We start from the raw sequence: 13,233 nt of genomic DNA, 5'->3' as shown, positions 1-13,233 counted from the left end.
ACTGAGAAAGGGATCAGATGAGATGAACTCAGGTCCCATCCTCCTGTGATGTATTGAGACCTGTGTCATATCACAGGCCTGGCTGCAAGAGCATCTTCTGTCTGTGATAAATACAGATGAATCAATGCATGAAGATTCCTTTAAGGGCTTCAACTCTAGCTCAGGTAGAAACAAGTAACTCCTCAACCTCAAATCTCTCTCTTTGTCCCTGGGGGAGTTGGCCAAGAGAAAGGAACAGGAAATTTGAACATGCACATTTGACAGGAAGATGTTAAGTGGGAAAAAGAGTCTTTGTATTATTTTCTTCTCTTCTTTATAATGTGTGAAGGGATGAATGTGGTCAATTTTTTCCTGATTTTTTTTTCAACTCAGGAAGAATTAGAAATAGCTAGCCTGGTCTTCCCTGGTTTTACCTGGAGGTGCACTGTAGATCTCAAAGCGCAGCCTCTATTCTTTGGAAAGAGCAAGGTGCTGAATCTTGAATAAAGACCTTTCTGTCTCCCGTCCCCCAGAGCTTGTTTAGCACTGGAGCCTCAAACTGATGCTAAATATCAAAGTTTGAGGGGCGTCTAATTAAAATCCTATGAGTGATGTAATAACCCCACAAGCTTGTCACAGTGTCCAGAGAGATTCCCAGAGCCGGCAGAATTTGGATTTCTATTGTAAAAATATTTTTAAGATAACTAGATTTAAGACAAATAAAACAATAACCCAGTTTCGAGACTGCCTGCGTATAAGGAAGAAATGAAAAAGGACACCCTTTCCCACGGATCATCTTAACATCATCCCACCCTTTCTCTCTTCCCTTTCCCATGGATCATCTTAACAAAAACATCTTTCTTCACCGTCAAGGGGACTGAGCACAATAGGTGGATTTAACACAGCACCATGCACGGGCAACTGCACTGTAAGGCCAGCACGGTAGGACTAAGCCACTTGACTGGATAAAGAACTGGCCTCGGCAATGAACACAGAGGGTTGTCCAGAGGTGCGGGGAAAGGGCAGGGAGGCAGCAGCCCCATGGTCCCCCTGCTTTCCTACCTGCCAAGGGGCTGAGCAAACACCAGGGAACGCCACATCTTAGCACACGTAAGCTGCTGGGGTTTGTGCAGCGTCAACCGGTCCCCGAAGGCAGGCCTGCCTTCCACCTACCAGCCTATCTTCTGGGGCAGGGTAGGGTGGAGTGGTCAGGGCTTTCCTTGCAGCAGAGGCCCTCGATTACAGTTCTCCAAAGCATTCAGAGTGGTCATCCTTCTCCCCACACCTGTGCTACAGGAGGGGAGAGGCCTCCAAGGCGAGGGGTTTAGACAAAACGGTGACGTTTCCAAACCCAGGAGCAGAAGTGCCACCGGTCAGAAAGATGCCAACCAACCTTTTTCTTTGTGGAAATGGAGAGATGCTCCATTTCTGAGTAAGTTACTCCGGGCTTAAACAGAAGTCAGTCCAGGCAGTGGACCTGCCTAGCTCCTGTCGTCTCACCTGCCTGGACCCAGGGCAACCCCTCATGGAAACAAGCTGAGATGAGACTGGTTTACACTGGCAAAGAGTGAGGTGGTGATGAAAGAGCTGGCTGCAGAAGACACATTTGGGTGAAGTGAGCACAAGACGATACAGCTGAAATTAAATGGAAGGAAAGACAAAAGGAAATTTGTAACTAAGAGCTTTGATTTCAAAAGGGCAAACTTTAATCAACTAGTTACCAAAGTTACTGAAATCTCAAAGACTTGAATGTAGAAGAGACTTGACATTTCAAAGATGCAAAAAAGATGTGGATCTTCCTTCCAGGGACAAGGGGAAGACTTAAGAACATAAGAACTGCCACTGACTGGGTCAGACCATAGGTCCATCTTGCTCAATCTCCAGTATCGCACAGCAGCAGAGAGCAGATACTGAAAGGGAGAGCGAACTGGGTCTGACCAGGACTTTTCCCACTCTTCCTCTCCCACTTCCAGCCTCCAGCATTTAAGACCTAGGAAGCTTTGATTCAGAGACTGTGCCCCAAGTTCCCATGTTCAAAATCTATTTGTAGGAAAAGGGCTCCAAAGCTAACTGGATGAATAATTGCCAGGAATAAGCCTGAAGCCTGCAAGTGATGAATCAAAGAGCAAATCCAGCAATAGAGGAAAGGTCAACGGGACAAGTGAAAATTGCCAAAAGTCAAGCTGAGTCACACCTTGAAAAAAAATGAAAGCAAATAGCAAAAGGTTCACAAATAACGAGAAATCAAGGAGAGGTGGGGGCTGCTATCCAGTGAGAATATGTATGTGAATCTTTTCCACGCCAGTTTAAAAGGTATGCTAGTCAAACATCCAAATAACAGTATAGAGAGCCTGGGGTAGAAACAAAAGATCATCTAGAGGTGGTCCCAAACCTACAAAAATACTTTTTCTCTAGTTTCAGGAAGGCTGGTGATGATAGCAAAGCAAAGGGCTGATCGGTGGTCACTGTCCCCTCTGCAGCAAGCCTGCTTAGGTGGGGTCTCTTGGCCCTCGCACCCCAAAGCCCTCATGTGTTGTGCAGTGGGAGCTAATAGCTGACTCTTACGCAGCATCTCCTAGGGTCTGTTCTGTGAGCCCCAGCAAAAATCTTATCCAAAGACAGGCATCACTGCCCCTCCTAAAGGCATAGCAGATTAATTCAGCACAGATCTGGTGCAGAGAGCTCTGAGGACCAATTCACTCCAATCATGCTTCAAGGCCTGACGAGCCGTGCATATGCTGCCAAGTATGAAATGGATGGCCCGGTCTACCACATGCCATTACCAGCATCATTTCCCCCAATGTTTACAGCAAGCTTTCCTTGGAAACCTCTTGGCCACCAGCACCCAACCTACTCATCACACAGGATCTGATTATACTCTTCCTCACCCAGAGAGCAGGACAGAAACCATCTGAACTCTTGCACATGGATACCCACTGTCCACACACACTCTGTTGCTGGAATGAAAGCTCGGCAGAGTCCATTCCAGCTTTCAGCGCTAACCTTCATCTGTTGCTCGTGAGATACGTACCTGGGCATACAGGTTCTGCTGTGGATAGGCACTTCTGATAGGGTACATAGCCGTTTGGTAGGGATTTGGAGACGGAGAGTAGGGAGGAGGTGCACTGTTGCTCTGGGTAGGTGGGACCTTGTAGGGGGTTCCGGCAGTGTATCCTGTTGGAAAGAAAAACACCCTGCATTATTCCCATGACAAACTCGTGGGAGACCGCAGCCGACCCACCCCATGCGGCTCATTAGCACCTTTAACCACTCTCATTCGCAACCAATCGCCAGGTCCCTGCACAAGACACAGTCACCAGTGGCCCTGTGGATGCACAAACCACTCGTTTTCGTTCTACTGCTGCCTGCTGGTCCTCCAGGTTGGAAATGTCTCCTGCGAAACAAGGCTTAGGAGCCTACTGGGATGTGGGAGCTGCCGCAGTGGCCTGGGCAGCTGTGCCAGAGCACGCCAAACCTTTTAGGGGAGAGATCATGGCTCATGGGACCAGTGACCAATGCAACAAGGTGCCCCACTGATGGGCCTTCAAGGTATCACTGGCATTAAATAACTACAATGCAGTAGCCTTCTGCTCCAAAAGCTGTTCTTCTTGGACCCTTCAATAGTGCACCTAAGGTAAGAACAGGTGAAGAAACTCTCCTGGCATGCTGTATCTGCACTGTGAAGAGCAAAAGGTATGTTCAGACCTTCCTGAACAGGGATCAGCTTCTTTCTGCCGGTGGGCGAAGACAATCCCTGACTGCCAGGGTGGACGTGGAGCAATGCCCACAGGCTACATTTGAAAAGATGTCTCCTGTTCTTATTAAACATCTCTGTTCCAGAGGTCTTGAGCAGGGGGCTGGACTCGGTGATTTTCCGAGGTCCCTTCCAGCCCTAATATCTAATGTCTATGAAGTTTGGGATGCGTGGTGGTGGCATGTCCAAGCACAAAGTAAGGGACAGCTCTAACTGGGACTGTCCGTGGCTATCCCAGGTGGCTCAAACAGGGTCATGCTTTGAATAGCTATTGTCATAGCAACTTTACTAACCAGCAATCACCTGTGTGTACCAGCATCTGTAGGATCTCTCTGAGACCAATGCAGTGCATGCAGAGAGAACCAAGCTAGCTCAGATACCAGGAGCAACAGAGCTACATTAGCTCTGCCTGGGCCTCTTAGCTGTGCTGAGAAGTGGACACATTGGCCCAGGAAGAGTGCAGTACTGATGTACCATGCTGCTTCCAGCCCCCGAGTTAGCCGACTCATATCTAGACCAGGTATCTCTGCCTGGTGCTGTCCTGTGCTGCACAGATATACCTGCAAGGATTTCTGAGCACTTCCCCACTACGGCCTCATTACGGGTCCTTGTAACAACGTCTTTCAGAACCGAGCCATCAAATTTGGGGCAGGACAGTACACAGTACACGGTATAAATCACTATGCCACTTGATTTCAAAGCGCCGGGGAAAGAGGTCATGGCATGGCAGCTGAAGCCCTAGGGAAGGTCTTCCTGGGAAAGGGGACGGGCCTGGGATTTCAACCTGAGACACGGTCAAACCATCGAGAAGCATTCACACCTCACAGCATGCTAAGGGTTAAAAACCAGGTGTGTCTGAGCTAGGACTTAAAACAGTCTTCTGAGACTACATATGTAATGGTCAGACATGTATGAGTGCCTATACGTGCGTTGGGGGGGGTTGAACATATGTGTGTATGTATAAGTAGAGACACACACAATCTGGGAACTCTTGTCCTCCTTGTTCGATGGTTAAATCAGCCATTTAATTGCTGGGGACACCAGACTCCCTGATCCCCTTTTCCACTGTCTCAACCACCGAGGAGCGACTGGCAGGCTAACCTTGATGGTGTGGGAAGGCTGAATCAGTACTGTCCTGTCTAGGGCTGCAGCTTTCGACTGGAACAATTAAGATGTCTGAAACTATTATGGACTGGCGGCTCTGACCATTTGTCTTCATTAAGCTCCAGAAGGCTCAAGGTGAACCCAGGCTGTGCCCATGCAGCGGCAGCACTGGCAGGGACTTTGTTGGGCGCAGTGCGCTGCTCCGAGCGTGCTGCAGACTGTTTGCACAAAGGGATTGGTGGCACAGCCCAGCCAAAAGGAAAATACCTGCTCACCGACATGAGTGATGTAAGAAAAGCAGCAAGCCAGACTGTGGCAGGTGTCCCGGGGTGTCCTCTGCGCATAACTCTATGTGAGCCCAGCACCTACGCACTACAGCCATGGGTCCCCCTTACATGTCTACCTTAATGGGGAGGACAAGGCCAGACTGTTTCAAGCTGTGGTTTCCCTGGAGTGATTCCTATGAACCTTTCAGGGCTGGTGAGCAATTCCTACAGCAAGCTTGATCCATTAAGGTCCTGAACCCCTCCTGAGAGGTGCTGAGATCATAATAAAGCCCCTGTGCCTGCAGGGCGCTTTGAGATGTCAGCATGAAGAGTGCTGCAGCACTGCAGATATGACACTGCCGGGCTTGATTAGCCTAGTCCCGGGAATACGTGTGCAGTTCCCCTTCACAGCGCACTGCTTTTCTGAAATCCCAGGGTGAACAGAGGGGTTCCTTAAAGCATTTGCTAACAAAATCGACTCCTCTGCTGCATGTGCTGTTGTTTCATTACAGTGCAGGAAGGAAACGCTTCGAACCCAAGCACGCGGTGGAGGGACTGTCTAGCACCAGATGCCAGCATGGCACAACAAGGGTCCTGGGCTCAGAAGCAAGGGCCCAAACTTGCACCCACTGGAGTTACAGGCAAAGCCCTCCCTAAGTCCAGCGGTACAGAGCCAGGCCCTCGGTGCCGACGGGCTTGCTGACATTAATGCACGCACTTCTGCTGTTCTGTGTAGCTGATGCTCCGTTCTAATTAACATTGATCCAAGGCATTGTTCAGTTTTGTGTGTGTAGTGGCACGAGCCTGGCAGAGCAGGACGGGCAACCAAGGAACTGCTTTGTTTGCCTCATCTAGCTACCGCGATGCTGCCGAGCCCCCTCACTGCCACGGCCACCTTCCCTGCTTCTTGAAGCCTGCAATTAACAGGAGTCCATTTTAAATAAAGACCTGAACCGTAAGCCATAGCACCTGCCTAAGATGGAAAAGCACCGACTTCCAGCTGTGCGCGTGCCGCTGGCTCCCCTACGAAGACAAATCCTAATAGGGGATTTGTGGACTTGTTTGCAGTGACTTAATAGGCTGAGTATTTGCAAAGGTCACCTTCTTTTCCTAGGTGTTTCTCAGCTCCCTCGATGTCCGTTCTGTCCCCTGCAGTCCATTTGCATTATTGACAACACCAGCAGATCTGCTCTATTCCCAGGCAGGATAACAAGCCCTAGCCCTGCCGTATGAACATGGAGCGCAGGTCCCTGAATTCGCAGCCTTTTGAAAAAAATCTGAGCAAAGATTTTTCCACCGCCTCCTCTGGAGACACCCCCCTCTGCAACACACAGGGCTCGGACATCCCCGCACAGCGTCGACTCATTCGCAGCCTCCCGTTTAGTGTCCCTTCCATTAAAAAAGCAAACCTAAAGACAACTACGGCTTTGTCCGCTTTTGCTGTTTACTGGGAGCAACTGCATTTCAGACACATACTTTATCTCCAGTGGAAATAAGTGCCACATAATTTTTCTGCACAAGTAACACACAGTTAATTACTATGTGTAGTAAATGCCAATAAGCTGCAATAAGAGGCATTCATACATTTCAGTGGTGAAAAAGTGCTGGGCTGGCAGGATAATGAACTAAAAGACAGACAATATTTCTTTGTATGCAAGTACCCAGCACAACATTTCTACTTTCCAGAGGGAGGGAGAAGAAGCATGACCTGTCAGGTGAGTTTGCACCTGGGCTTCTGTTGACTCTAACAAGCAGGCTGGGTTTCTGCCACTATTGGCACAGGATTCTGCTAATATTCAGCACATAAAATTCATGAGCTTGCTGTTTAAGAAGACTCGGTGTTTCTAGTACTTGTGATTTTATCGCAAGCCTCGTATGATTTATTCTTTTTCTTAAAGGCCCAGCTCTGGGAGTCGTGGAATCACGTGGGAATCTCAACCCTGCCACCGCTTGCCACTGGGAAGAAAAGCTGGCAAATCTCCTTTGGATGCTCCAGCACCAGAAGGGGAATTTAAAAAGTGGCTATAAAACCCATCTTTAAGAAAAAAAATAAAAAGCTCTGGTGATTCAATCTAATCTCATGCTTTTATGGGCTTGAGTCATTATTTTTGAACACTTGGGGTTGGGCATCCAGAAGGCGCACCACATGGTGAACAGAGATGGGACGCTGGCCTCTTGGGATCTAGTCTCACACAACACGTGGAACGTGGCTGATTTCCTCCCTTCCAGAGACTGCTCCATGCTTTCCACTCCTTGAACGCAGGGATGAGTTACGGGGGTGGCTGGATCCACCCCATGGGGCTTCTCACCGCAGCGGACAGAGCCACTGTGTGGGGTTGGCTGGCACGTGGTGATTCATGCCACCGCCACTCACTCCGTGGATGCCAACACAGCGGCTCTAGGAGCTACAGCATGACGCCCTGCGAGCTGGATCTGGAATCGGAGAATCATAGAAAATGAGGGTGGGAAGGGACCTCCAGAGGTCAAGTCTACTCCAACTCCCTGCTCCAAGCAGGACCAGCCCCAACCACATCATCCCAGCCAGGGCTTTGTCAAGACAGACCTTAACAAACTCCAGGGATGGAGAGTCCACAACCCCTTTGGGTAACCTGTTCCGGTGCTACCACCCTCCTAATGAGCAAGTTTTTTCTAATATCCAACTTAAACCTCCCTTACTGCAATTTGAGCCCATTGCTCCTTGTTCGGTCATCTGCCACCGCTGAGAACAGCCCAGCTCCAGCCTCTTTGCAATCCCCTGCGGGGAGTTATCTAGAAGAAACTTCTGGCCAGAGAGAGGCTCTGTCGGTCTACAACTGACACCCAGCTTTAACTGAAATGGTAGGGGATGCGCATAGCCACAGATTCCCTAACTCTCCATCCTCTCATCCTCTCATGACAGACCTGCCCCCTGAGCTGGGGACAGAAATTACACATAAACCAGTATAAGTGATCCGAAACACAACAGAAGTTCAGTGCGCATAAACCGCTTTCAAAATGGCCAAAACTGGTTTCAGATAGATCTAGATGGATGCTGAATCAGACTTAACCAACTTAGACTAAATCAGTTTATTGAACTTCTGTCTCAGATCCCCTCCAGATTCAAGTTAACTCACAGTCCCCCAGCATCCCACGATGCTTTGCAGCTCCCCTACAGCCTCCTCTTTGCAGGGTGGGTGGGCTAGCCTTGGCCCACGCTGTCTGCTCCAGCTGAGCATGGAGGCGTGCTCTAGCGCCCCCCAACTTCTGGGCTGGGCCACCACAGGCGTGTGGCTGCATTTTCAGAATCAAAAGTGAATGTCTGTTCACTTGCTTATCGGTTCAATCTCTGCAGCTTAAACTAACCTGCAAAAATTGAACTGATTCAGCCTCGGGCTTTCTGACTGTGCTTAGCCCTACAGAGCATGACTCCATGCTTCACACAACATCCCACTCCCACCCCAGACCTGCTGCAAAAATGCCCTTTTCCTCGTGGCACATCAGAGTCAAGAGGCAAACGCAGTTCTGAGAGGCATTAATGAGAACCGCTGAATAAAACCGGGGCAGAGGAGAGCACAGGGATTCCCGAAGAAAGGACACCTGGGCCCCTGAATTCCATGTTGATTTTCAGCTTTCAAAGCTGACGGGATCCACAGGCCCCTGCGGCGAAGTTTCAAGAGAGTCATTGGTACTTTAATGCCAAATTAGTGGGGAAACTCCAGGAACCTTGCAGCTGTGCTTTCTGTTCTCTTTATAAGGCAGACTAATAAGTCTCTGTGTGCACTAGCCTTTCACCTCTGTTCAAACCTGATCTAGGTCACAAATGAGCCTGGGAGTCTTAATATAGTCCCTGAAAAATGTGTTTATTGCACAAAGTTGCCGTATGGGCCTGTGTGAACATCTGGTGTCTGCTGAGGTACAGCTCGGGCTGGAATAAAGACGGGTGCTGGCAGGCCAGGGTTGTCGGCAGAGCTGAGCAAAAGACCAAGAAGTGGCATCGCAAGGGGGAGCTGGAAGGAAGGACAGAGAGGGACCAGGGTACGTACAGGCAGAAGGCACGGTGGGGTGGTACCTTAGAGACTAACTGGTTCAGAGAGGCTTGTGCTTTTGTAGGTAACAATCTACTTTATCAGATGCATGAAGGGGTATATAGAAGGACTGCACCCAGCGTAGTCTGGCTTTCATGGGAACGCTGGCCTCGCTTCCAGGGAACAAAACACCTTCGTGGCATTGAAGGGAACGAGGCACAGCAGACTCAGGCTCTTCAGATGCTGCATTTTCAGAACAACAGACCGGGAAAAATCAACCCCCACATAAGGAGCCACGCATCAGAGACCTCAATACAAATGAACTGAGTTGACCCAGCCGGCACTTGGGACAGCAATGAATGCAGCATGAAATTTCAGTGTCATATTATGCTCAAAACATGAAAATGGCATGCGGATAACAGGCAACTTGGCAGGATTAAGCCAATGGGATCCTGGTGCTTTCTGATCACTGTGGTTGAACACGCAAATTAAATGGCAGGATATCAATGGCCTCTAATGTCAGCAGTGCGTGGTCTGGGGAGTGGAGGACGCTAAACCCCAAGGCAGGAACAAGGAAAGGAAACACAGGTAAAATGTTTAGCTGACAGTGTAAATACCTTTTATTTTTCCCTGGCTTGGGGCATCTAAAGGAAGGAAAGGGGAGTTGCAGCCTCCCATGTACTGGCCTTTCTGCTGAATACCAGTAAAGATGCCAGTTGTGGTGGGATGCTGACCCAGGAACACTCTACTGCCGCAGCCCACTCGTTCCGCACAGACCATCCAGTGGCCAAAAGAAAGCAGCTCTGAGGTACTTCCATAGGAAAAGGAACCACGTGCATCAAAGGGAGACGTGCCAAGAGCTGTTAGCAGTGCTGGCTTTTAAATAACTGAGCCGTTACCCATGCAGCTAATGGCCCAGCTCTGCACCTGAAGCGCTATTAAGCACTGTAGAGCCTGCCCCATCAACTGCTGCCAGGTCCCCGTTAAGTCACGGGAACAAAACCAGAACTGGGGACATGAGGTTGAAGCTGGTTTTGAAGTGACATTCCTACTTGTGGCAGCAATTAAACCTCCCCGAATACAGCAAAGGCCTCCATATGCATTGTATTGGTGCAAGTGGTAGGAAGTGCTTTCTCCGCGAGTTGTGCTGACGTCCTTAACAGCACAGCAAACCCACGTACACTTTTTACTCCACAAGGCCACTTCCCTCCACTATGGCAGCTTTTCTGCCTTTTGGCCTTGCCTCTTCAGCAGTCAAAGAGCTCCTAGGTCTGCGTCAGATCTCAACCACATGAATCCTGCATTGGGTTTGCTAGATGTGGAAATCAGAAGCATCCCAGGCTTTTCCTCCCATGAACCATGGAGGCTCAGGACTCCTGAGTCTCTGACAGCTGATCTGTTGCACTAAAAATAGAGCAAGCCCCGCACTCCAGACAGATGCAGTCTGGTACATTTATTAACTGAAGAAAAAATTAAACCAGGACAATTCGCACTGGTCTGTGGATTCAGCTCTTTTGGAAGCAATTCTGAATGGTGTAAGACGTGCGCTAGTTCTGGAAAGCAGGATTATCAGTGACTCTCAAAGCCTCATTACAGCTATTTAACGATCCACAGCCTATTGGGAGGACGCAGAAGTTCTCACAGCCTTCACTAGTCTGGCTTCTGGGCATTTAGGAACAGGTTTTGACTTTCAAAGCTATGCAAGGCATTTAGCCTTACAGCTCCCATTAAAATTAGAGGGGAAAAAATATAAGCAAATACAGGTAAGTCTCCTACACTAGGGGTGTCAAACTCAGGCCAGATCCAACCCGTGGAGACACATGATCAAGTCCAGTGGTTCTCAAACTTTTTTTTTTGTGTGTGGACCACTCGAAAATTACTGAGGGTCTCGGTGGACCACTTAATAACCTTTTTCTTTGATCTACAAATCAAAGCACACGACTCATATTTTAATATGAGTAGTCTTGCCTTTCTAATGCCATGGATGTGCCTGTTTTTTTGAGCAAAGTTCTGGGAAGTCGGGTGTAACGTTTGTCAGATTTAGCCTTAGGTCACCTTTCTGCGGACCACCTGAATGGGGCTCGCGGACCAGTGGTGGTCCGTGGGCCACAGTTTGAGAACCTCTGATCTAGTCCATAGGTCTCCAGAATGACTCCATGCTGCTGCATGGGGCATGCACTAGCCCCGGCTCCGGCCCTGGCCCCAGCCAAGATATTTTTTTCTTAACAAGTCTGAGGCTGGTGGAAGAAAAGAATAATCTGAAAAGGCTGAATGCTCCATCACTGAGGATTTCTGTTGCTTCTACTTAATATTTTACAGACTCGAAAACAGTGATGTTGGGCTTTCACCCATGATGAGAACCAGATGCGTCCATCTTCTCTTACCCTCTTCTATATCAGTACAGTGCTGTGCAGGCTCCTTATAAGCATGGTGCCGGTTGGCTGCAGATTAGTGACTTCTGTGGGTAAACACTGGACCCTGTACACAGTTTACACTGAAAACAGCAGTCGTGGGAGCTTTTAGCCTGGCCATTATACTGTAAAGCTGCCTGGTTCACTGTAGGATGTATACCAGAATAGAGGCATCCTTGTGACTACAGGCACAGGCGGACTACAGCTGAATCCCACTGTAGGGAGCAGGTTGAAAGACAACAAAAGCCAGAAATGTATCTGAAGCAGTTTACGGGGCTCTGGCTGGGGGTCCAGATTTAACCAGTAAAGTCAAGCTACTCATCAGAAAGTGTTGCTATATGCCCCCTGCATGCCTGCTGGCCTGGGACATGCCAGCACTGTGATGCAGCCCCAGCAGGAGTACCGTCATGTTGAATGAGCCTACGGGAAACATCTCCAGATGCTCTCTGGGGCAGCAGGGCCCTGTCATGGGGTCAGGACTCGGAGCCAGGTTCTGAGCCAGGCTCTGGCATGAGAGACCCGTGCGAAATCAGGTCTTTGTGCCTGTTCCCCACCCTGCTCTTTAGGACCATAGGAAAATAGAGCTGGAAGAGACCTCACCAGGTCCTCTAGTCCAGCCCCCTGCTTAAGGCAGCATCATCCTGTTGTGTCTTCGCTGCTCTCGTTCCCCATGCATCCCCGCATAGGCTCCCAGTGCCTCAGCTGTTCTGGCTTTTTAAAGGGCAGACATGCCCTTAGATTTCAAGGGTCTGTGGCAGGAATTGTCTCGCATTACCCACATGTACAGTACCTTGCACAATGAGGGCCTCATTGCAACTGGGGCATCTTGGCAGAAGTGACTGCCGTGGTACTCCGTGATAGGAGCACTGCCAAGCTTGCAAAACCAAGCACTCTAAGATAGGCAAGGCCTGAATGAAAGCTGCCTGGGCAACCTGATTTTGCCGTCCTCACATTTGTGCATCATGATCATCTTTAATTACAGTGTAGCACATCATTACTTCCACAGGACCTTGGCCTCAGTAAAGCACCAGATGAATGGTGCTCACTTAAAAGAAGCTATTCATTAGTCTGTTTTATCCTTGCTCAATGGGTGGCCCTAGGACTTACGGTCTGCACACTATTGCAGTCCTGCTCTGAAGACAGCATGAGGGATTTCCTCCCAGGCATTTCTTTTTTTACAGTGCTCCTCGCTACAGTATCTGAGTCGTTCCCAGATAGTAACTGGATTTACGTTCAATTTAAGAGGAACTGCTGCTATGCCCATTTTACAGATTGGGAACTGAGGCCTGGGAAGATTGCAGGCATCAGTTAGCAATACCTCGGACCCAGCTCTTCAGAACCCGTAGTGTTAGAAAGCGTTTCATATTGTTTGTACACCATTCCTGCCGATTCAATAGGAACGAGTTACCTAGAGAGGTTGTGGACTCTCCATCCTTGGAGGTTTTTAAGGACTGGCTCAACAAAGCCCTGGCTGGGATGATGCAGTTGGGACTGGTCCCGCTTTGAGCAGGAGCTGAACTAGATGTGACCTCCTGAGGTCCCTCCAACCCTCATTTTCTATGATTTTAAGTAAGAGTCCTCAGCACTCCTGCAAAGCAGACCCCTTGGGTCTCCAGTATGGCAGACAAGAAGTCCAGTGCCTGGCAAACTTCAAACACCTACTTGAAGCTGGGGGGATGAGGGAGGGGGGTGCTAGAGCTTTTCAAAGCCAAGAA

The 13,233-nt window shown here is 49.2% G+C and overlaps 1 protein-coding gene across 2 annotated transcripts in view; it reads right to left on the bottom strand.

Annotated features, from left to right (window-relative positions):
• FAM168A (family with sequence similarity 168 member A) overlaps positions 1 to 13,233 on the bottom strand; it is a 250,361-nt gene that overhangs the window by 16,520 nt on the left and 220,608 nt on the right. Inside the window, exons 5-6 of one of the 2 annotated variants that reach the window (XM_025209371.1) lie at positions 3,011 to 3,153; positions 1,480 to 1,614 (exon numbers count right to left, since the gene is read on the bottom strand). In XM_025209371.1, coding sequence (XP_025065156.1) covers positions 1,480 to 1,614; positions 3,011 to 3,153 — 278 coding nt within the window. The remainder of the gene's footprint in view (positions 1 to 1,479; positions 1,615 to 3,010; positions 3,154 to 13,233) is intronic. The other variant, XM_006028064.3, reaches the window with a different exon arrangement.

The sequence above is a fragment of the Alligator sinensis genome, unplaced genomic scaffold, assembly GCF_000455745.1.
Source record: "Alligator sinensis unplaced genomic scaffold, ASM45574v1 scaffold594_1, whole genome shotgun sequence".
Lineage (NCBI taxonomy): Eukaryota > Metazoa > Chordata > Crocodylia > Alligatoridae > Alligator > Alligator sinensis.
This window is presented reverse-complemented; position numbering and strand designations above follow the sequence as displayed.